This window comes from Melospiza melodia, chromosome 23 (assembly GCF_035770615.1).
Source record: "Melospiza melodia melodia isolate bMelMel2 chromosome 23, bMelMel2.pri, whole genome shotgun sequence".
Lineage (NCBI taxonomy): Eukaryota > Metazoa > Chordata > Aves > Passeriformes > Passerellidae > Melospiza > Melospiza melodia.
In genome coordinates, this window is record NC_086216.1 from 12,159,772 (window position 1) to 12,183,457 (window position 23,686).

The 23,686-nt window shown below is 49.3% G+C and overlaps 1 protein-coding gene across 3 annotated transcripts; it reads right to left on the reverse strand.

Moving 5' to 3' along the window:
* Positions 1–6,803: 6,803 nt before the first annotated feature.
* Positions 6,804–22,582, reverse strand: RASSF2 (Ras association domain family member 2). Of its 3 annotated transcripts, XM_063175223.1 has the most exons (12): positions 22,549–22,580; positions 21,990–22,121; positions 17,812–17,929; positions 15,589–15,664; positions 14,682–14,833; positions 13,810–13,898; positions 12,750–12,898; positions 11,791–11,892; positions 11,109–11,160; positions 9,989–10,110; positions 8,487–8,584; positions 6,804–8,206 (listed from the first exon to the last, which is right to left on the reverse strand). In XM_063175223.1, the coding sequence occupies exons 3-12, from the start codon at positions 17,865–17,867 to the stop codon at positions 8,137–8,139; spliced, it is 966 nt and encodes a 321-aa protein (XP_063031293.1). In that variant the 5' UTR covers positions 17,868–17,929; positions 21,990–22,121; positions 22,549–22,580; the 3' UTR covers positions 6,804–8,136. The 3 variants fall into 3 exon arrangements, with proteins under 3 accessions (XP_063031293.1, XP_063031294.1, XP_063031292.1); XM_063175224.1 differs by lacking the exon at positions 21,990–22,121 and having other exon boundaries at positions 22,549–22,582; XM_063175222.1 differs by lacking the exons at positions 21,990–22,121; positions 22,549–22,580 and adding an exon at positions 21,731–21,845.
* Between the last annotated feature and the right edge of the window lie 1,104 nt (positions 22,583–23,686).

The window sequence follows — 23,686 nt, forward strand, 5'->3', positions numbered from 1 at the left end:
ACCTTGGGGACATCCAGGGATGGAGCAGCCAGAGCTGCTCTGGGAATTCCATCCCAAAATCCCATTTAAATCTCTCTTTACACATTCCCGGTATCCTGCCCATCCATCCCTTTGCCCGAATCCCTCTCCAGCTTTCCTGGAGCCCCTGCAAGGCCTGGAATGTGCTGGAAGCTCTCCCTGGAATTTCCCATCTCCAGGTGAGCTCCCAGCCCTGCAGGTGAGGTCTCACCTGAGCAGAACCCCGGCCTCAATGGGATTTATTTCCATTTATTTGCATGGTGCAAATCGTTCTCAATGGGATTTATTTCCATTTATTTGCATGGTGCAAATCGGCCTCAATGGGATTTGTTTCCATTTGTTTGCACGGTGCAAATCGGCCTCAATGAATGCGATTTTTTTCCATTTATTTGCATTTCGCAGCCGCCGGGCCCCTCCTCCAACAGCCCCAAACTGGAGGAGAAATTCCCCCAAATCAGGAAGGAGAAAACTTCACCTCATCCAAAGGAAGGGAGTAAAAGAATGGATTTTAAAATCCCCCATTTCCCGAGATGATCTCATGGATATTTCCAGGAAGAGGCTCCCAGCACTTGCTGAACTCCCCTGGGGAGGGTTTGACCTCAGCAGCAGCACAATTACAAATTTCTCGTTTTGTAACCCCAAAACCTTCAATTCCCTCCCTCCCAGTCATGGGAAACACATTGGCAGTGCTCAAAAATAACATTTTTCCCCTCCCTGCACACGCAACACTCTGGTTTTTAACCCTCCATGGGGGTTTAGGGTGATTTTTGGAAGGTCAGAACTTTCCTGGCTCTGGCAACACCCAAGTGGGGTGACACAGCCTGAACCGTTGTGTCCTTTAAGGACAGCTGGATCACATTACCCCTCTGCTGAAGCAGAAAAATTAATTAATTAATTAATAATGAGCTAAATACTCCAAATCCTGCAGCGTGCACAGGAGCCAGGCATGGAGGAGTTTCTGATTTACCAGGATGGCAAGAAATGCACCCCAAAATGTAAATATTCCCCCCAAATGTAAATACCCACCAAAGTGTAAATACCCCAAAAGTGTAAATGCGCACCAAAGTGTAAATACTCCCCCAAAGTCTAAATATCCCCCCAAAAAGTGTAAGTACTCCCCCAAAATGTAAATACCCCAAAAAGGGTAAATTCCTCCCAAAATAAGTATAAATACCCCCCCCAATGTAAATACCCTCTAAAGTGTAAATATCCCCTCAAAATTTAAATACCCCCTAAAGTGTAAATGCCTCCCAAAGCCTAAATACCCCCCAAAGCATAAATACCCCCTAAAGTGTAAATACAATAAAATCGGAGGTGTTTTTTTCAGGGTCTTCTCCAAATCTCTCCTCACACAGCTCTTAGCATCCCCCAAATGCACCCCAAAATGTAAATATCCCCCCCAAAATATAAATACAATAAAATCTGAGGGGTTTTTTAGAGTTTTCTCCAAATCTCTCATTGCACAGCCCTTGGCACCCCCCATCTCCCCAGATAAACACCCCTCACCCAGCTGAATACGTTTTTCCTGCCTGGAAAAAGCCGTAAAAAGAGGAATTTTGGTGCACAGCCTCCCGGTTAGCAGAGAGCCGGAGGAGGAGCAGCCGGATTTAGAGGAGCTCGGATCTCAGCCCGGTTTTATCCCGGGCCAACAGCTCCATCTCCTGTCCGAGCTTGGCTTTACACGGCTGAATTTGGGCTGAAAAGCCAAAAAAAAACCCGCTCCAAACCCCGGCTGGGCTTTGTGCGGCTGGGAAATGCCTGGATTTGGCTTCTCCACCCACCTGTGGGAGCGCATCCCCATCAGAGATTCCCGTCCCCGGCACAGACATCTTCTTATGAAAAATCCTTTCCTTGGCGTTTTTCCTCCTGAGAAGCTGAGAGCCCGCAGGGACAAAATGCAAATACTGATTATTTGCAGCTGTGGAATGCAACAGGTGCATCTGTGATTGGTCTCGTGTGGTTGTTTCTAATTAATGGGCAATCACAGTCAGCTGTGAATAGAATAGAATAGAATAGAATAGAATAGAATAGAATAGAATAGAATAGAATAGAATAGAATAGAATAGAATAGAATAGAAGGACAGAGAGTCCAAGCCACAAACCTTTGTTATCACTCTTTTTCTATTCTTAGCCAGACTTTTGATGAAACCTTTTCTTCTATTCTTTTAGTATAGTTTTAATGTAATATAGATCATAAAACAATAAATCAGCCTTCTGAAACACGGAGTCAGATCCTCATCTCTTCCCTCACCCAAGGACCCCTGTGAACACGGTCACAGCCCAGGGCTAGGAATGACAGATTTGGTTAAAACCAGAGCACGTCTCAAGGCCAAACTTTATTGCGAGGCCGAGGCCTCGGGTTCCCAGCCCCACGCCCCCCTGCCCGCGAGTCCCAGCGCTCTTTTGGGGGGAAAGGAGCGGGTTTTGGGGCAGCCGTGCAGCGGGGATGGCTGCGGGGGCCGAGCTCCACAGGTGCTGGCAGGGCTGCCCGTGCTCACGCAGGTCCTGTCCCGGGTGGGATCCACCCGATCCTGGGTGGGTTTGCAGGATTCATCTGGTTCGAGTGGGTTTGCAGGATTCATCTGGTCTCGAGTGGGTTTGCAGGATCCCTCTGGTCCCGGGTGGGTTCACAGGATCCATCTGATCCTGGGTGGGCTCGCAGGATCCATCGTTCCCAGGTGGGTTTGTAGGATCCCTCCGGTCCCGGGTGGGTTCTCAGGATCTGTCCAGTGCCGGGTGGATTTGCAGGATCCCTCTGGTCTCAGGTGGGTTCTCAGGAGCCACCCGGTCCCTGGTGGGGTTTGCAGGACCCACCTGGTCCCGGCTGAGCTCGCAGGATCCATCGGTCCCGGGTGGATTTGCAGATTCCCTCTGGTGCTGGTTGGGGTTCGCAGGATCCATCCGGTCCCGGGAGGGTTCTCAGGAGCCACCCGGTCCTGGCTGGGGTTTGCAGGATCCATCGTTCCCAGGTGGACTTGCAGGATCCGCCCGGTCCCGGCTGGGGTTTGCAGATTCCATCGTTCCCGGGTGGATTTGCAGGATCCACCCGGTCCCGGCTGGGGTTTGCAGATTCCATCGTTCCCAGGTGGATTTGCAGGATCCGCCCGGTCCCGGCTGGGGTTTGTAGGACCCACCCGATTCCAGCTGGGGTTCGCAGGATCCACCCGGTCCCGGCCGGAGCTCGCAGGGTCCGGCTCCGCAGCGCCTCTCCCACCTCCCCAAGCCACATCCAATCTCCCAGGAAAGTCACTTGAAAGTCGCTTCGGTCCGAAGCCCCGGCCGGGGACGCCCGCGGCGCCCTCAGCGCTGCATCCCGTGGCTCAGCACGCACGCTCCCGACGCCAGCAGCAGGACGAGCCCCAGCCCGGCTCTCCGCGGCCCGGGGGCTCCGCTGGGGGCTCCCCGCTTCGCGCCCAGCTCGGGCCATGCCCCGTGGAAGCCGCCGGCCGCCGGGGGCTGCCGGGCCGCCGGTACACCGTGCCCCAGGCGGGCGGGCCGCGGGCGCCCCAGCAGCCCCATGCCGTAGCCCGCCGCCGCCCCGGCCGCGACGGCTCCGGCCACCTTGGAGCCGCGGCCCGGGGCGCTCCCGGCGCGGGACACGGCGCGGAAGCCCCCGCGGAGCCCCCCGGGCGCGGAGCTCCTGCCCGGGGCCCCGCGGCGGCCGCCGGCGGCAGCGCCCAGCAGGGCGAGCAGCAGCAGCAGCAGCGGCAGCAGCGGCAGCAGGGGCGGGGGGCGCATCCTGCCCCACCTGCGGGACACGGCGGTCAGAGCGGGGCTCCTGAGGGCTCGGGGGGCTTTTCTCCTTTTGCCTCTGAGGGAACCCCGAGCGTGGGGAGCGGCTCCTCGCTGCGTTGGGTGGTGGGAGGGTCACAGGTGGGGCTCGGTGACCTCCTTTCCAACCTGTGTGAGGCTTTTCCAACCATTCTGTGGGTCTGGGGCTCTTTAACATATTCTAATTCTAATAACACCCCAAATTTGGTGTTATTAGCACCAAGCTAACCGCAGTGGCTTTTATCTCTACATATTGTCTCCGTTTATCTCTATATTTCTCTAATTACCTGTCTCTATTGTCTCTATATATCTCTATATGATCTCTATTTATCTCTCTATATTGTCTCTATTTATTTCTCTATTATCTCTATTTATCTCTCTATATTGTCTCTATTTACCTCTATACTATTTCTATTTATGTACTTTACTATTTATCCTATTTGTCTATTTATATTGTCTCTATTTATCTCTCTATTATCTCTATTTATCTCTCTATATTTTCTCTATTTATTTCTATATTATCTCTATTTATCTCTCTATATTATCTCTATTATATTATTATATTATCTCTATATATCTCTCTATATTGTCTCTATTTATTTCTATAACCTTTCTATTTAACGATTTATCTATTTATTCTATTTATCTCTGTATTGTCTCTATATATCTCTTTATATTATCTCTATATATCTCTCTATATTGGCTCTATTTACCTCTATACTATTTCATTTATGTATTTATGTATTTATCCTATTTGTCTATTTATCTCTCTATTATCTCTATTTACCTCTCTATATTATCTCTATTATATTATTATATGATCTCTATTTATCTGTCTATATTGTCTCTATTTATTTCTATAATATTTCTATTTATCGATTTATCTATTTATTCTATTTATCTCTGTATTGTCTCTATATATCTCTTTATATTATCTCCATTTGCCTCTCTATATTGGCTCTATTTATCCCTCTATTATCTCTATTTTATGATTTATATACTCATTTATTGTCCAGATCACTACGTATTATAGATTAATACAGAATATATCACATAATATTATTATATTATATTATATTATATCATATTACTATATTATTATATTGTTAAGTCTTGTGTTATTCTATTTTATATGTTATTATATTGTTATTTTAGAGACTATTATATTAATAAGCATTGTATTATTTTATTCTATATTATTATATTGTATAGTCTAATATTATATTCTATATTATTATAGTCTATATTATTATATTCTATTATTATTATTATTATTATTATTATTATTATTATTATTATTATTATTATTATTATTATTATTATTATTTTAATGAGTGTGGCATTACTTTATTACATTTTAATGTATTTATACCTATTTTTATATATTATATTGATAGGTAATTAATACATTCCAGTGGCAGATACCCCTCCCCACACAAGGGTTGACCTGGCTGATCTCCCCACCCACCCCACTCCATAATTCCCTAACTTAACCCGTTATTTCACACTTTTACCTCCTTCCACTCTTCCACCGAGCAGCGAGCGCGGGCACCGCGGGGCAAACAGCCCCAAAATGCCCAAAGGGCCGCAGGAAGGGGCCGGGACCCCCCTGTCCCCCTCCCCCGGGGCTGAGCAAACACGTCCCCATTGTGCCGCAGCTGCTGAGCCATCGCAGCCCCGACAAAAGGATTCGGGACAAACAGAGCCCCCCCGGCCGAGGCTCGGCTGTGTCAGCGATTCCCGCCCCGCTGGAACCTGCCAGGCCTGGCCCAGCGCTCCAAAAACACGGGAATTAATTTGATTTTTGTTCAATTCGCCTCCTTTCCCTGCCCCGCTGCTCCGGCTTTCGGGGTCGTTTTAGAGAAAGCGCTGAGGAGCGTGTCCCCCCCTCCCCACCCCACTTCCAGCTGTTGGCACAAAAACCGGGAAATCCCAAAAAACAAAAAAAATCCCAAAATGAGGATTTCCCCCTCCTGTTTTTCCCTTCCTGTTTTTCCCCCCTCTCTCTATTTCCCCAAATTTCGGGACCCCATCATCCAGGGAAAATCCCAGTGCTGGAGCACCCCGGCGCTGCGCTCCCCATGCCGCCCTAACAAACCCCGATGATGTTTTTTTTTTTTGCTATTTCCGCACCCAATTCCCGGTGTTTTCAGCCCAGAAGTGCGCGGTGCTGCCCTTACCCGTGCCGGGGCCCCGCTGGCTCTGCTGGCTTCGGCTTTTCCCGCAGCATCGGGGCAGGTCCGGCCCCCGGAGGGGAGGGAGAGCGGGGAGGGCTCGGGGACAGCCCCGGGGCGGCTTCCAGGGGGCCAAAATAGCCCAAAATAACCAAAAATAGCCCCAAAATAGCCCAAAATATAACCCAAAATAGCCCAAAATAACCCACAATAACCCAAAATAGCCCAAAATAACCAAAAATAGCCCAAAAATAACCAAAAATAGCCCCAAATATAACCCAAAATAGCCCAAAATAACCCACAATAACCCAAAATAGCCCAAAATAACCCAAAATAGCCCCAAATATAACCCAAAATAGCCCAAAATAACCCAAAATAGCCCAAAGTAGCCCAAAATAACCCAAAATAGCCCAACATAACCCAACATAGCCCAAAATAGCCCAAGATAGCCCAAAATAACCCAAAATATAACCCAAAATAGCCCGAAATAAACCAAAATAGCCCAAAATAACCCAAAATTTATACAAATACAAATATTTATATAAAATAACCCAGGTTTTACCTGCTGGGAGGGAAATGCCTGCAGGATGGATCCTGCAGAGTGCAGGGGGTAAATTATCCCTGGGGATGGGTAAATCCTAAACCTGCCCCAATATTCCCCAAAAATCTGCCAGAAATTTAGGTGGGAATCTGTAAATCTGGGAGGTGGGAGTGTTTCTACTTGGAGAATTTCTCCACTGGGATTTTACTATTTTCCCTCATTTTTTACTGATTTCCATGGAATTTCTACCCACAAAAAAGTGATTTATTCTGGACAAAGCCAGGCTCTGACTCAGGGGGTTTCATTCTGCATGAAGTTGCTACATATTTTATTTTATTTAATTTATTTTATTTTATTTCCTTGTTAATCCACGCAGCAGTGCCACAATCATCCTTCAAACACATCCAAAGCTCCTCTCGCTGTACAAACACTTTCCCCAACGTGAGTTAGAGGCGGAAAAGGTACCATTAAAATTAAAATTAAAATTTAAACATTAAAAATTAAAAAAAAAAAAAAAAAAAAAGAAAAAAATTACAAAGATGCATTGCAAAAACTCAAAGGGAAGTGGGGGAAAAGTTAATTCACATCGAGGTATAAAATGGGTATTGCTGGTTTAGCCGGGGAGGAAAGAGGTTTTTCCTGGTTTCACCAGGATCGTTTCCTGGCTAGAAAATGGATTTGGAAAACAAAATCCTCTTTATTTCTGCCTCCTCCTGCCTCTCCCCCTTTCCCCACCCAGACCCCTCGAGGTGCTCGAGGCCCTCAGCCATTCGCTTTTGTGGTTTTTGGCATTTTCAGCTACCAGAGAGGTTTGACATCGTGGTTTTCTGCAAAATCCTGAAATATTAGTGCAAATTACAGGGGGGGGGGGGCAGAGGGGCCACGCCGTGGCTGCAGCTTTGGGGGAAAAATGGGATTTTCTCCCGGGCTGGAAACGCACCCACGAGCCCCCAGGTCAGGGCTAAACCCCCCCAAAACCTCAGCCAACCCTTGGGATTGATAAATCCTCCCCACACCTGGGAATTATTGCGGTGATAGGGCAGGAATGTGCTTTTCTCATTAAAAAAAAAAAGAGGAAATTTTTTGTGCTCTGTTGCTGCCGAGCAGCAGGACCCTCACGGGGAGCCACAATGGGCATTTTCAACCTGAGCCCCCCAAAATTCCAGCTCTGGAATTCTGGCAGCCCCACCTTGGTGCTGCTCACAGATTTCCTCCTTTTTCTCTTTTTTTTAAAATTTTTTTTTCCCCTGTGTTTTCCAGAGTTGGGAATTTCCAACCCGAGCCCCCCAAAATCCCAGCTCTGGAATTCTCCTCTTTGTTTTGTTTATTTTCCCCTGTATTTTCCAGAATTGGGAATTTCCAGCCTGAGCCCCACCAAAATCCCAGCCCTGCAATTCTGGCAGCCCCACCTTGGCGCTGCTCACAGAATTCCTCTTTTTTCTATTTATTTATTTTGCCTTTTTTCCCTGGATTTGAGGCTCTGGCTGGAGCTGCCCCAGCCAGAGCCTTCCTGGGAGGAGCCCCCCGAGGATTTTGAGGGATGGAGTTTTTGGGAGGGGGGTTTGCCTCGGGTTTGGGGCCGTCCAGGAGCGTTTTGGGGCTGGGGTTCGGTGCAGCACATCCCGGGGATGCTCACATGGCCGTGGGGCCCTCGCAGATCTCCTCCAGCCTCTGCTCGATCATCAGCCGCAGGATGGAGTACCTGGGGAGCGGGCACGGAAATTTTAAATAAAGGATTTTTACACCCTGCAACAATTCGAACCCCTGTTTGGGGATGTTAAACCCTGCTTTCACCACAAAACCAGGCAGAAAATCCCACAAAAAATCACAAATTTATGATTTTTCCCTCCTATTTCCCCCCCCCTCTGCTTCCCCAAACTTAGGGATCACCAGGCAGGGAAAATCCCAGTGCTGGAGCATCCCGGGGCTGCACAAATGAGATTTTTTTGGGGGGATTTTCTTCCCCCCCCAGCCCCACGTACTTGTGCTTCAGCTTCTTCACTTCCCGGTCCTCCTCCTCCTCCAGCTTCTGGATGAAGCTCCTGAGGATGGGCATCTCGAATTTGATGTACTGGGCGACCTGGGGGGCACAGGAGAGGCAGGAGATGGTGAGGAGGAGGATGAACTCATCCATCCCCCTTCCTCTCCTTAGATTTCACCAAATATCCCAAAATTTTGCAGCAAACCCTAAAAAAAATTATGTTTGTGACCATCATCTCGTGGGAACAAATGGATAATTATGGGGAGAAGATCTGCCTATGGTTTATTTATTTTATTTTTGTTTTAATTCACCCACTGGCTGCTGGAGGTGGCTCTGAGGGTCCCGAAGGTCTCGGAGCTGTTTAATCCCAAACTGACCCCAAAAGTGCCGGGTTTGGGGCGGGATTTCGGAGCAGAGCCGGCAGATGGCACACGGGAGCCGCTCCCAGCCGGTGGAAAAAAACAATCCTGGGAAATTCCTGTTCTGGGGATGGCAGGGCTGGGATGGCAGAACGGGGCTCGGGATGCACGGGGGATTAACTGGGAGTGCACTGGGAATGGATACACTGGGAACAAACTGGGAATGGACTGGGAATGGACTGGGAACAGAGTGGGAATGGACTGGGAGTGCACTGGGAATGGATACACTGGGAATGAACTGGGAATGGACTGGGAACAGAGTGGGAATGGACTGGGAGTGCACTGGGAATAAACTGGGAATGTACTGTGAGTGCACTGGGAATACACTGGGAATGCACCGGGAACAGAGTGGGAATGGACTGGGAGTGCACTGGGAATGGACTGGGAATGCACTGGGAATATTCTAGGAATATTCTGGGAATATACTGGGAATGCACTGGGAATTAATACACTGGGAATGAACTGGGAATGGACTGGGAATGCACTGGGAATGAACTGGGAATGCACTGGGAATGCACTGGGAATATACTGGGAATGCACTGGGAATGAATACACTGGGAATGAACTGGGAATGCACTGGGAATATATTGGGAATGAACTGGGAATGCACTGGGAAGGCACTGGGAATGGATACACTGGGAATGCACTGGGAACATACTGGGAATGCTCTGGGAATGCATTGAGAATGCACTGGGAATGGACTGGGAATAAACTGGGGATGTACTGGAAGTGCACTGGGAATATACCGGGAATTCTCTGGGAATGCATTCTGGGAATATATTGGGAATGCACTGAGAATGTACTGGGAATGCTCTGGGGAATTTCCTGGAGGATCAGGAGTTTCCATGGACAGAGCAGCTCCTGCAGCCCCAGCACCTCTCTGTCCATCAGGGACAAACCCTCCCCTGTGGGGCTGAGCAGGGGCTGGCACGGAATTCCCAAAAAAGCCCCCCCAGGATCCCTGGCAGCGGCCCAGGCCGGGCATTGGGGCTTGGAGCCAGCAGCAGGGGTGGCACCGGGTGGGATTTGGGGGCTCCCTCCCACCCAAACCCGGCTCTCCCCAAACACCCCAGGGCGCACTCACGTCGTAGGTGACCTCCTCCACCTGGTCCTTCTCCATGAGGAACACCTTGGACACCTGCTCGCAGGGGCCCTGCAGCACGCGGGCCAGCAGCGGGAAATCGCTGCCGCACAGCCGCTGCTTCTCTGCAAGGACAGCGACGGAACCGCGGCCTTGGCACCGGCGGGGCACCGTGGTACCAGCAGGGCACCGGGGTACCGGCAGGGCACCGGGGTACCGGCAGGGCCCACGAGGTACTGGCAGTGCCCATGAGGTACTGGCAGTGTCTGAGTGGTACCAGAAGTGCCCAGGTGGTACCAGCAGTGCCTGTGTGATACTGGCAGTGCCAGGGTGGTACCGGCGGTGCCCATGAGGTACCAGCACTGCCCATGAAGTACTGGCAGCGCCCAGGTTGTTCTGGCAGTGCCAGGGTGGTTCTGGCAGCGTCTGAGTGGTACCAGAAGTGCCCAGGTGGTACCAGCAGTGCCTGTGTGATACTGGCAGTGCCAGGGTGGTACCAACACTGCCCATGAGGTACTGGCAGTGCCAGAGTAGTATTGGCAGTGCCTGGGTGGTACTGGCGGTGCCAAGGCGGTACCAGCAGGGCACGGTGGTACAAGCAGTGCACAGGCAGTACTGGCAGTGCCAGGGTGGTACTCGTGGTGTCTGGGTGGTACTGGCAGTGCCAGGGTGCTACCAGCAGTGCCAGAGCAGTACTGGCAGTGCCCATGAGGTACTGGCAGTGCCAGAGCGGTTCTGGAAGTGTCTGGGTGGTACCAGAAGTGCCCATGAGGTACCAGCACTGCCTGGGTGGTTCTGCCAGTGCCCCAGTGGTACCGGTGGTGCCTGGGTGGTACTGGCACTGCCCATGAGGTACTGGCAGTGCCAGAGTGGTCCTGGCAGTGCCTGGGTGGTTCTGCCAGTGCCTCAGTGGTACCGGAGGTCCTGGCAGTGCCAGGGTGGTACTGACAGTGCCTGGGCAACACCAGGGCCAAGGTGGCAGCACTTTGGCCCTGGTGCTGGGGATTTGGGGCACTCATGTCCAGCAGTTTGGGAATAATTTGGGGCACTCATGCCCAGGAGAATTTGGGGCACTCATGCCCAGGGTTTGGGGCACTCATGCCCAGGGGTTTGGGGCACTCACCTCCGCTCGTGTGCACCATGTACAGAGCAAACTCCTCTGCTGAGTTCTCGATCTGGGGGGAGACACAAAGCTCTGATAAAGGGAGAGGTTCTGCCCTGGTATAGTCTATAGCTATCTATATCTATCTATCTATCTATCTATCTATCTATCTATCTATCTATCTATCTATCTATCTATCTATCTATATCTATATCTATCTATCTATCTACATATGGTATAGATTTTTATATATATATATACATGTATATGTGTGTTTGTGTATGTATACATATATACATATATATATATATATAATGTGAACGCAGATTTTACACATATAATATAAATATTTTATATATAATCTAAACCTTTATATATAATATAAAGATTTATATATAAAAATTCATCTGTATATAATCTGAATGCAAAATACATGTATATAATATAAAGATTTATAAATAATATGAATATAAACATAAACTATATAAATAAATATAAATACATATAAAGTTATAACATATAAAAATGATAAAATATGAGTACAAACAGATAATACTTTATACATGGATACATGTATATGTGTGTATATATATATAAAATCTGAATGCACATTTTGTATACACATAATCTATAAAACATTTTAACTTACTTCAACCACAACACAAGCTGCACTCAGAGCACGGAGGGAGGGTCATGCCCATACCTTGAACTTGTTGAGCAGCAGTTTGAGCACCTGGGGCGTGGTCATGGTGCTGTTGATGCGCACGTTGGTGACGGAGCCGTAGGCGGGCGTGAACACCGAGGTCTGAGGGGCACAGCGGGCACTGAGAGCCCTGCCAGGACCCCCCCGGATCCCCCGGACCCCCCCAGAGCCCTCTGTGAGGCTCTGTCCAAAATTCCTCTCATTTTTGCCTCACAATCCTCATTGGGGAGCACTGAAGAGAAGACCCCACCTGAAATCTCTGCTGAGAACACGGACTGTGTGTACCCTTTCCAAACACCATTCTTTCCCCCAAAGATACAATAGACTACCTCTGATTTGGTATCAAGATTCGTCCCCTTCCCTCGTCAAAAAAGAGTATAATTGGAGTTCAGACGGACATCTGAGATCTCCCTGGACATGACCTGGTGAACTCCATGGGCTGGGCACTGAAGGACTCTGCCGTTCTATGTTTGGTAGCTATAAACCTTCCTTTTTTCCCTCCCTCTTTTCTTTATTTTTCCCCTTTTCCCCCTAATTCCTCCTCATCACATTTCACTGTGGTTTTTCGATAAAGCTGCATTTGTTTTGATTATCACTGCAAACCCCCTTGAAATCAACACGCTCGCCATCCTCCCATTAATCTCAAAATCCCACCGCCCACGAGCCGTTGAAGCCAGCACTAAATACTTCCTGACCCAAGCAGCTGCTTCTGCCCTCGTCTTGTTCTCCAGCATAACCAACGCACGGTCATGCAAACCCCCTCGTGCCGTGATGGCTCTTTCTGCACTCTCAGATCACCTCATGAACCATCACCTCGTACCGTGTCAGATCTTTTTGCACCCTCAGATCAATCACCCCGCGAACCATCGCCTTGTGCCGTGATGGTTCTTTTTGCACTCTGGGATCACAAACCACCACGAAACCCGTCCGGTGAGGACGGGTGGTGGCACCAGGCTCACCTTGTGGTTGTAGAAGTGCCCGTTGATGGAGAAGCGGTGCCGCCGCAGCCGCCGCTGCTCGCCGGCCGTGCGGGCGCTGCCGCGGGGCCGGACGCCGACGTCGCTGCGGGTCCTCATCAGCTGCGGGGCCTCCTCTGCCGCCCTGGGGGCTGCACAGCACCTTCCACTGCAGTGGATCCCAACCCGGGGACTACTCCCCGTGGATCCCATCCTGGAGGATCTGAGCCCCAGGAGAGCCCCGGGACCGATCCTGGTGGACCCAACCCCAACGGATCCAAGCCCTTGGACCGCTCCTGATGGATCCAAACCTGGTGGATCTGAGCCCCAGGAGAGCCCCGTGATTGATCCTGGTGGAACCCATCCTGGAGGATCCAAGCCCTGGGACCACTCCCAGAGGATCTGAGCCCCAGGACCACTCCTGGTGGATCTCAGCCCCAGGAGAGCCCTGGGACTGATCCTGGGGGACCCAATCCCGGTACATCCAAGCCCTGGGACTACTCCCAGTGGATCTGAGACCCAGCACCGATCCCAGTGGATCTGATCCTGATGGATCCAAGTCCAATCCTGCTGGATCCAAACCTGGTGGATCTGAGCCCCAGGAGAGCCCCAGGATTGATCCTGGTGGGTCCAATCTCTGTGGATCCAAGCTCTTGGACCACTCCCAATGGATCTGAGCCCTGGGACCACTCCCAGTGGATCCGAGCCTGATCCTGGTGGATCTGAGCACCAGGACTGGTCCTGCTGGATCCAAAGCTGGTGGATCTGAGCCTTGTGATCCATCCCAGTGGATCTGAGCCCCATGACCAATCCCAGTGGATCCCATCCTGGAGGATGCGAGCCCTGGGACCACTCCCGATGGATCTGAGCTCTTGGACCACTCCTGATGGATCCCAGCCCTGGGACCACTCCCAGTGGATCCAAACCTGGTGGATGTGAGCCCCAGGACCACTCCTGGTGGATCTGAGCCCAGTGGATCCAAGCCCTCGTCCTGCTCCTGGTGGATCCAAGCCCTTGGACCAGTCCTGGTGGATCTGATCCCGATGATCCCAGCCCAGCTCACCTGTGCCATTCCCGGGATTCTCCGTGCCGGTGGCCGTGTCCACATCTGTCACCTGGATGTCCGGCAGGGTGCTGGGCTTCAGCACGGACCTGGGGGGACAGAGAGGGGTGGGCGACCTGTCCTGGGTCCCTGTCCCGGGGTGCCTTGCCCTGCACAACCTGACAGGCTGGAGGGAGGTTTTGGGGCTGTTTGTGTGGGTTTGGGGCTTTTTTGTGGGTTCAGGGCCATTTGTGTGGTTTTTGGGGCTGTGTGGTTTTGGGGCTGAATGTTTTTTGGGTTGTCTGTGTGTGGTTTTGGGGTTCTCCGCCTCTTTTTGGGTGCTGGCTGTGTGGTTTTGGGGCTGTGTGGTTTTGTGTCTGTCTGTGTGTATTTTTGGGGCTGCCTGCCCGTTTTTGGGGCTGTGGTTTTTGGGGCTGTGTTTTTAGGTCTGTATTTTTAGGGTTGTGTTTTTCAGGGCTGTGTTTTTAGGGCTATGTTCTTCAGGGCTGTATTTTTCAGGGCTGTGTTTTTAGGTCTGTATTTTTCAGGGCTGTGTTTTTTGGGGGCTGTGTATTTTTAGGGCTATGCTTTTAGGAGCTGTGTTTTTCAGGGCTGTGCTTTTTGGGGCTGTGTTTTTTTAGGTCTGCGTTTTTCAGGGCTGTATTTTTCAGAGCTGTGTTTTTTAGGTCTGTGTTTTTAGGGCTGCGTTTTTCAGGGCTGTGTTTTTCGGGTCTGTATTTTCAGAGCTCTGTATTTTTCAGAGATTTTCAGGGCCGCGTTTTGGGGGCTGTGTTTTTAGGTCTGTATTTTCAGGGCTGTGTTTTTAGGTCTCTATTTTCAGGGCTGTGTTTTTTGGGGCTGTGTTTTTTGGGGCTGCCCCTGCCCTCGCTCACCCGTGGGCGCCCAGGTTGCAGCCCGAGTGCCAGGAGGAGGAGGAGGGCGGCGGGCGGATGCGCTGGTTGTCGTCCTGCATCTGCAGGCGGATGGGGCGGCGCAGCCCCCACGAGATGTTCAGCAGCCCCTCCACGATCAGCTCCCCTTCCTCCTGCAGCCACAATTACACACAGAAAATGGGAATTTTACGCACAGAAAATGGGAATTTTACACACAAAAAATGGGAATTTTACACACAGAACACGGGGGTTTTACACACAGAAAATGGGAATTTTACACACAGAACGCGGGGATTTTATACTCAGAATATAGGGATTTTATACACAGAACACGGGCTTTACACACAGAACACAGGGATTTTATATGTAGAATATAAGGATTTTATATACAGAATATAAGGATTTTATACGTAGACTATAAAGATTTTATGCATGCAATATAAGGATTTTATACATAGAATGTAGGGATTTTATATATATAATATAATTATATTTTATATATATATATTTATATATAATATTTATATATATAATATATTTTAAATATATATATAATATTTTATATATATAATATAAAGCATAGCATATAAAAAATCAGATATATACGTGTCATTCGAATGTAGATTTTATATATGTAATATATGTAAATATATATATTATCTATGTATATATGTATTTATATATGTAAATATTGTATATAAATATAATGAAAATATATATCATATATGGTAAAGATTTAGGTATATAAATCATATATCTATATAATGTGAATGCAAATTGCATACATATATAAATCTAAAATTATAATATTATATATTTTATATAAATTTGGAGTTCCCAGAGGAGCTGTGGCTGCCCCTGGACCCCTGGATTCCCTTTTGTGCCCCTCAATCCCCTCCTCTCTCACCTCCCGGTGCCGCAGCTGCAGGTTCTGCCCCTCGTAGTAGATGTTGTAGGTCTTGAGGTGCAGGAGCAGCTCATTCCTGGGGGAAAAAAAATTTTTAAAAAAATTTAAAAATTAGGAAAAAAGATGCTGAGATGTGTTTTGGGGTGAGACGCTGCAGGCACCACCAGCGACCCCTGAGGTGCTACAGGAAAAGCAGGAATTGCTGCCCTGGCTGAGGAACCCTCTGTGCTGCTGGGGACCCAAAAATTGCTTTATTTGAGGCAGATTTGGGTCTTTTTCCTCCTCCCTTATTGAAGGTTTTGTGGGGGTCCAACGTTTTGCAGCCACAATCAGGGGGAGCAGCTCCCCGTGAGGGTGTCCCCCATAAATGTCCCTAAAAGGCACAGAAAACCCCAAACGAGCTGGGGGCAGTTGGTCACGAGCTGAAAACCAAATAATTAAATCAGATTTCTGGGGGTCACGCTGGAGTCACGAGTGGTCACAGGCGAGGTGGCCACGCCGGGCTCCTCCAGCTCAGAACAAAGCTCTGAGGGGCAAAGTGGTGAGGAAAACAAAAATAAATAAAAATAAAAATCAAAAACAAGGACAAAAATTGAGATTAAAAAAAAAATCAAAGGTGGAAATAAAGATATGTATGGAAGCAAAAATAAAATAAATAAACTACAGCAACGGAAATCATTGAAAAATCAAAGTGAGCCACACAGGCTGGCTGAGCCCAGCCATGGATCACAGGACTCGACGCCTCCAGCATGAATTCCCAATTAATTACTTAATTAATTAATCCCCAGCTCCCAAAGCTGGGCTGGCCGAGAGAGGTTCAGGATGCTCAGCTGATAGAAACCAGCCCAAATCTTGGGAATTGTTAGATTTGTTAGATATTGTGTATATTATTATGTTATACATTAGATAGTGTTGTTACATATTGTGTATATTGTTATATGCTGTATATATTGTTGTGTATAGTGTTGCTATATATTGTATATATTGTTGTATATTGTTAGATATGGTATACATACAATATCTAGATATATTTATAGTATATATTGTTATATATTGTTATACATTGTTATATATTGTTATACATTGTTATATATTACACATTCTATAGTGTTGTTATATATAGTATATATTGTTATATGTTGGTATATATTGTATATATTCTTGTATATTGTTAGATATTGTATATATATTGTATATATTGTTAGACATTGCTATATATTACACGGTGTTGTTATATATTGTATATAATATAATGTTATACATTAGATAGTGTTGTTATATATTGTATATATAGTTATATGTTGGTACATATTCTTGTATATTGTTAGATATCATATATATACAATACAATATATATATATTGTATATATTGTTAGCTATTGCTATATATTACACGTTCTATAGTGTTGTTATATATTGTATATATTATATGTTATACATTAGATAGCGTTGTTATATATTGTATATATACAATATATAGATTGCATATCTTGTTATATATTGTATATATTGTTGTAATCTGTTATATATTGTTAGATATTGTATATTTTAGGTTCCAGATAACGCATCCCACACCACATCGCCCACTTCGGGTTCCAGCTAACCCATCCCATATCCCCTTATCCCATATCCCAAATACATCCCATATCCCACATTCTATACCCCACATCCGTCCCATATCCCATACCCCACATCCATCCCATTTCCCATATCTCATATCCCATACCCCAATACTCCACATCCATCTCCCCATATCCCATATCCCACATCCATCCTATATTCCATATCTCATTTCCCATATCCCACATTCTATACCCCACATCCGTCCCATATCCCATACCCCACATCCATCCCATTTCCCATATCTCATATCCCATACCCCAATACTCCACATCCATCTCCCCACATCCCATATCCCACATCCATCCTATATTCCATATCTCATTTCTCATATCCCATATCCCACATTCTATACCCCACATCCATCCCATATCCCATACCCCACATCCATCCCATTTCCCATATCCCACATCTCATATCCCACGTCCATCCTATATTCCATATCTCATATCCCATAACCCATACCCATCTCCCATATCCCACACCCACTCCATATCCCATATTCCATATCCCAGATCCCACATCCATCATCCCCTGCACACCAGGAACACTCCAGCCCCGTGTCCCCTCCATGTCCCACCCATGTCCCCCGTGTCCCCATACCTGGAGATGAACTTGTCCTTCCCGCAGGGCACCGCGCCCCCCGTGCTGAGCTCCATGGCGGGGCCGGGCGGGCATGGGGGGAGCCGGGCTGGGGGGACACGGCGGAGTCAGGAGAAAACTGAAAATGGAAATAAAAATAAATATAAATAAAAATAAATCTATAAACATAAAATATAAATATAATTGTAAATAAAATTATAAATAAACGTATACATATAACTATAAATATTTTATATATATAAATATATAAATATATAAATATATAAATATATAAATATATAAATATATTAATATATTAATCTATAGATATATAGATATATAGATATATAGATATATAGATATATAGATATATAGATATACAGATATGTAAATATATAAATATAAAGGAAATGGAAATAAAAATGGAAATAAAAGTAAAACCAGAGGAACAATATAAATATAAATTGTAAATATATAAATATAAAGGAAACGGAAATAAAAATGGAAATAAAAATGGAAATAAGAGTAAAAGTAAAACTGAGAGTAAACCCAATTAGAAATGAAAATAAAATAAGTTAAAAATTAAAAAGCAATGAAAATAAATCAAAAATAAGAATAAAAAGTAAGAATAAAAATTAAAGATAATGAAATTAATAAATAATAAAAAATTAATTAAAATGAAAATTTAAAATAATATAAAATAACAAAATAATAAAATAATAAAACTTTTAAATAAATAAATAAATAAACTTTAAATAAATAAATAAATAAATAGGAAATGAAAAACTAAACCTAAAAATAAATAAATAATAAAAATAATAAGAAAATAAATATAATTTCAAGCAATGTAATAAATAAATAGATAAAAATTAAAATCAAACCTAAGCCTAACTAACTAAATAAATAGAAATAACCCCCCGGGACTGGAAAGCGCTCGGGGGGCGGGCGGGGCCCGGCGGCTCCTCCGGGGAACGAGCGAGATCAGATAAGGCCGGAGGCGCCGAACTCACTGAAAATTTAATCCCTTACCCTGAGATCTCCTTACCCTGCTCCCGCTGCATTTGCATTTGCAGCCCCCGCGGGTGTCCCGGCCAGGCCGGGGAATGGGAATTGTTCCTTTTTCCCCGATTTTTTCCCCGATTATTTTACTCTTTCCCACCCCGCAGAGCTGCAAGGCGCGGGGCCGGGAGCGGCTGCTGCTCCCTTGGGCAGCCCCAGGGATGGATGTCCAGGCTGGCAGAAATCCCGGGCCGATCCTGCAGGTTTTTGTGATCCCAGAAACCACAGAAACCCTTGGGAACCCCAAATCCCACCCGGGACAGGCCCTGGCTGGGAGCTCGGGGGGAGTTTTTGGGTTTGGGGTGCTCAGTGTGGAAATCAGCCCTGGAAGAGGCCTCAGAATGGGGAATTTGGGACGATTTTGAATGATATAAAAACAGTTTTTGGGGTTCTGCTATTCCTTGGATGGAAAAATTTAATTTTTCAGTCTTTTCCCTCCCTCCCCTTCTCCTGGAAGAGGAACTGAGGTGAATAAAAAGCGTTTGCTCCTCAAGGCTCTGATTTCCTCCACCTCTCCATGTGCTTCCTCCTAGCCCCTGGGACACAAATCCCCCCTTTCCTGCAAGAAAAACCCCAAATTCACCCCAAAACCCAGGCCAGGGCAGTGAAACCTGCCAGGGGATGCACCCAAACCCTAAACCCCTGCAGGGCAGCAATCCTGGGGGCTCCATCCCACGCATTGGGACAAACAAATGGGGAAAATCTGATTTGCAGCAGCAAAAACTCCTCAGTGGCAAGAGGGGAAGGGCAGGAAATGGGCCCAGCCCAGCCCTGGGGCTCAGAGAAAAAGCAGAAGGAGAAGAGAAATCGCGGAAGAGCTGACAAAGCTTTGGGTTTCCTGAGGAGCTGTGGGAGGATTTTGGTAAAATCGGGTCAAATTTGGCAAAATTCAGCAAAATCCGGCACCAAACTTCCCCCTGCAGCCACCTCCATGCATCCTCCCACAGGAATAATCCAATTTATCCACCAAAAATGGTACCAGGAGGGGGTTTTGCAGCTGGCTCAAGGGTTTGGGATAAATCCATGGGGTTTTGGGGCAGCAGCGGAGTGTGGGACCCCAAATTTGGGGTTCCAGGTGTGAGGGGCACAAGGGGCATCCCCTGGTGGGGGAGGAAAAGCTCAGGGGAGGTTCAGGGGGGATTGAAGGACATGGCAGATGTGAAAATGGTGCCAAAACCACCAAAATGAGTAAAAAAGAACCCTCCTGGAGCAGCAAAACAACAAAAGTGAGTGGGAAAACTCATCCTAGAGCAGCAAAATCACCAAATGAGTGGGAAAACTCATCCTCGAGCTGCAAAATCACCAAATGAGTGGGAAAACTCATCCTAGAGCGGCAAAACAACAAAAGTGAGTGGGAAAACTCATCCTGGAGCTGCAAAATCACCAAAGGGAGTGAAAAGAACCCTCCTAGAGCAGCAAAATTACCAAAAAGAGTGGCATGAACCCTCCTAGAGCAGCAAAAACTCCAAAGTGAGTGGAAAAATTAATCCTAGAGCAGCAAGAACAGCAAAGGGAGTGAAAAAAGCTCTCCTGGAGCAGCAAAATCACCAAAAGATTGTGGAAAGAACTCTCCTAGAGCAGCAAAATCACCAAAAAGGGTGGAATGAACCCTCCTGGAGCAGCAAGAACTCCAAAGGGAGTGAAAGAAACCTTCTTGGGGCAGCAAAATTACCCAAGTGAGTGGGGAAAAACCTTCCTAGAGCAGCAAAATCACGAAAGGGAGTGGAAATATACCTTTCCTAGAGTAGGAGAACCACAAAAGCGAGTGAAAAAACCCTTCAGTTTTTCAGTAAAATCATCAAAGTGACTGGAAAATCCCCTCCTGGAGCAGCAGAGCCCAGGGTGGAGCCTTTGGTACCACTCGGAGCTTTTTTTCCAGAGCATCCTGGGGCCAATCCCAATCCCCAAATCCCTCCAAGGGGACGCGGGGATGAACTGGAGCCATAAAAATTCCCCGTTTTGGGGTGCAAAGGGAGCTCCAGCGTGCAGGTTCATCCTCCCGTGCCGAGGAGTTTCCTGTTTACGCCCCGGCCCGGCCACCTCGGCCTCCTCCGTCATCACATCCCCTTCCTCTGCTGGGAATGGGGCAAATTCTTCCTTTTTTGGGGCTGCAGAGAGAACCGGGCTGGGGGCGGAGGGGAGAGACCAGGAATGACCCGGGACAGGCTGGGATAACTCAGGAAAAACTGGGATAACCCGTGAGAGACCGGGAATGACCCGGGACAGGCTGGGATAACCCGGGAAAAACTGGGATAACCTGGGACAGGCTGGGATAACTCAGGAAAAACTGGGATAACCCGGGACAGGCTGGGATAACCCGGGAGAGGCTGGGATAGCCCGGGAAAAACTGGGATAACCAGGGAGAGGCTGGGATAACCCAGGAGAGACCGGGAATCACCCGGGACAGGCTGGGATAACTCAGGAAAAACTGGGATAACCTGGGACAGGCTGGGATAACCCAGGAGAGACCGGGAATCACCCGGGACAGGCCGGGATAACCCGGGACAGGCTGGGAATCACCCAAATCAAGGCGCTGGCCAAGTGGAAGTCGCTGCATTGCTCAACCCCGGCAGTTTGGGGCCAGCTCAGTTCCCGGCACCCCCCGTGCCTCAGTTTCCCCCTCGGTTTCGCCCTGCCCTGCCCGAGCCTCTCTTGGTGCTTTGAAAAGCGCTTTTAGCACAGCTCCGGGGCAAACCAGGGAGGGTTCCGGCCCTCTCTGCCTTCTCTTGCTCGGACTTGTTCCCCTCCCCAAAAAGAACCCCCTTAAACCCCGTCCCGCATCCCCGCAGCCCAGCCCGGCCGCATCCACACAGCTCCTGCCCGGCTCCAACACAAAAAAACAAGGAAAAAAGTACCCAAACCGCCCAAAACCCCGTTTTACCAGGAGAGCGATGTTTTTCCCTGCTCCTGCAAAGAAATCTCCGGTTTTTGGGGTTTTTTTTACTGCCTCGGTCCCACCCCGCCCCGGCAGCATCCCCGGCTGGGGCGGGATCGGGCGCAGCCGAGCATTGTGGGAATATCCCGTCCCCGGAGAGGCCGCGATGCTCGCTCCCCGCCGCCGCTCCCGGCCCGAGGCCGCCCCGGTGCCCGAGCATCGCCCGCAGGCGGCGCCGGGCGCGGGCACCGAGCGCAGCGCTCACCCCGGGCCGCGGGTCCTGCGCCGGCCGCGGTTCCTGCGCTACCGCCGGGCCGGGACCGCTGCCCTCGGCCGCATCGCTAGGCGGGGAGCGGCGGCCGCTCCATTGTTCCCAGCGCCGCTATTGTTCTCCGTCCTGCGGGAACGAACGGGGCACGGAGGGAGCGCTCAGCGCCCGCGGAGGGGCCGCGCTCGGCGCTCGGGGCCGCGCTCGGGTGGAGCCTCGGGAGGAGCCGGGGCTGGGGCGGGCCCGGGCAGCGCGGGGGGACGGGACGGGACGGGACGGGAGGAGAAGGTGCCGAGGCCGGGCAGGAACCGCGGAGCCCGCGGCTGCTCCAGCCCCGCTCGGGGGCGATGCCGGGGGGGCTGAGGGGACACCGGGGCTGGGGGACGGAGCGCGGAGGTCCCGGAGGTTTCCCGTGAGCTCCCGGCTGCGGGGGAAGCCGCGCTCAGCCCCGGGGCCGCTCCCGGCGCGGGGGACGGGGATGGGGATGGAGAGCGGGATGGGGATGGGGATGAGGATGGGGATGAGGATGGGGATGCCCCGTCCCGCCCGCACTCACCCGGTGCCGGTGCCGCTCCGCTCGCAGCCGGTGCCCCCGGAGGCCGCCCCGGGGCGGGGCGGGGCGGGGCGCGGGCGGGGCCGGGGGTGGCAGCGCGGGGACACCCCCGTCCCTCCCCGGGGACAGCCCCGTCCCTCCCTCCATCCCTCCCTCCCGCAGCCGGGACCAGCCCGGAACCCGCATCCCGGATCCCCTCCCAGGTCCCAGGGTTGGCCACCCCAAAGGATGGCACCTCCGGGAGCCGCGTTGCCCCCGCCCGGACATCCCGAGGGATGCTCCAGGAACGTCCCTGGGCAGGTTCTGGGTTCCCCAAGGACACCCCGGCTCCAGCCCCGTGTCACCTGAGGGGTCTGGAAGGATTCTCCATCCCTGGTGCCAAGGGCAGAGTCCCAAAGGACGCCCTGTTGCCACTGTCACAGCCAGGATCCCAAAGATGCAAATCCTATTTCCAGTGTTAGGAACAGAATCCCAAAAATGCCCCATTCCCAATGCAGGAACAGGATCCCAAAGGTTCCACATTCCCGGTGTGAGGAACAGGATCCCAAAAATGCCCCCTTCCCAATGTCAGGAACAGGATCTCAAAGGATTCCCCATTTCCAATGCAGGAACAGGATCCCAAAGGTTCCACATTCCCAGTGTTAGGAACAGAATCCCAAAAATGCCCAATTCCCAGTGTCAGGAACTGGATCCCAAAGGAATCCCCCTTCCTGATGGCCAGAACAGGATCCCAAAGATCCCCCATTTCCAATGTGAGGAACAGGATCCCAAGGGATTCTCCAGCCCCACTGCCAAGACCAGAATCCCGAAGGAATCCCCATCCCACGCAGCCGGGCTGGAAATGCTCCCACAATCGGCTCCAGCTTTGTCCAGAATGCCCAGAGGGAATTCCTGGGCTGCATCCCCCAGGCTGGAGCAGTTTTTCTGCCCCAAAAAGCCCCAAATCCGGGGATATCCAGCGCCAGAGCCGAGCTCAGAGCACACACACGCTTGGCTGCTCCCCTCGGATCCAAAACCGCCCCCGAGCTGGGATGGAGGAGGAGAGAAATCCAAATTAAATCTGCCTGGAGCAGCAGCTGCAGCACTCAGCGTTCCCAGGGTCGGGGTCTCATCCTGCCCGTCCAGCCCCAGCACCCTGGGG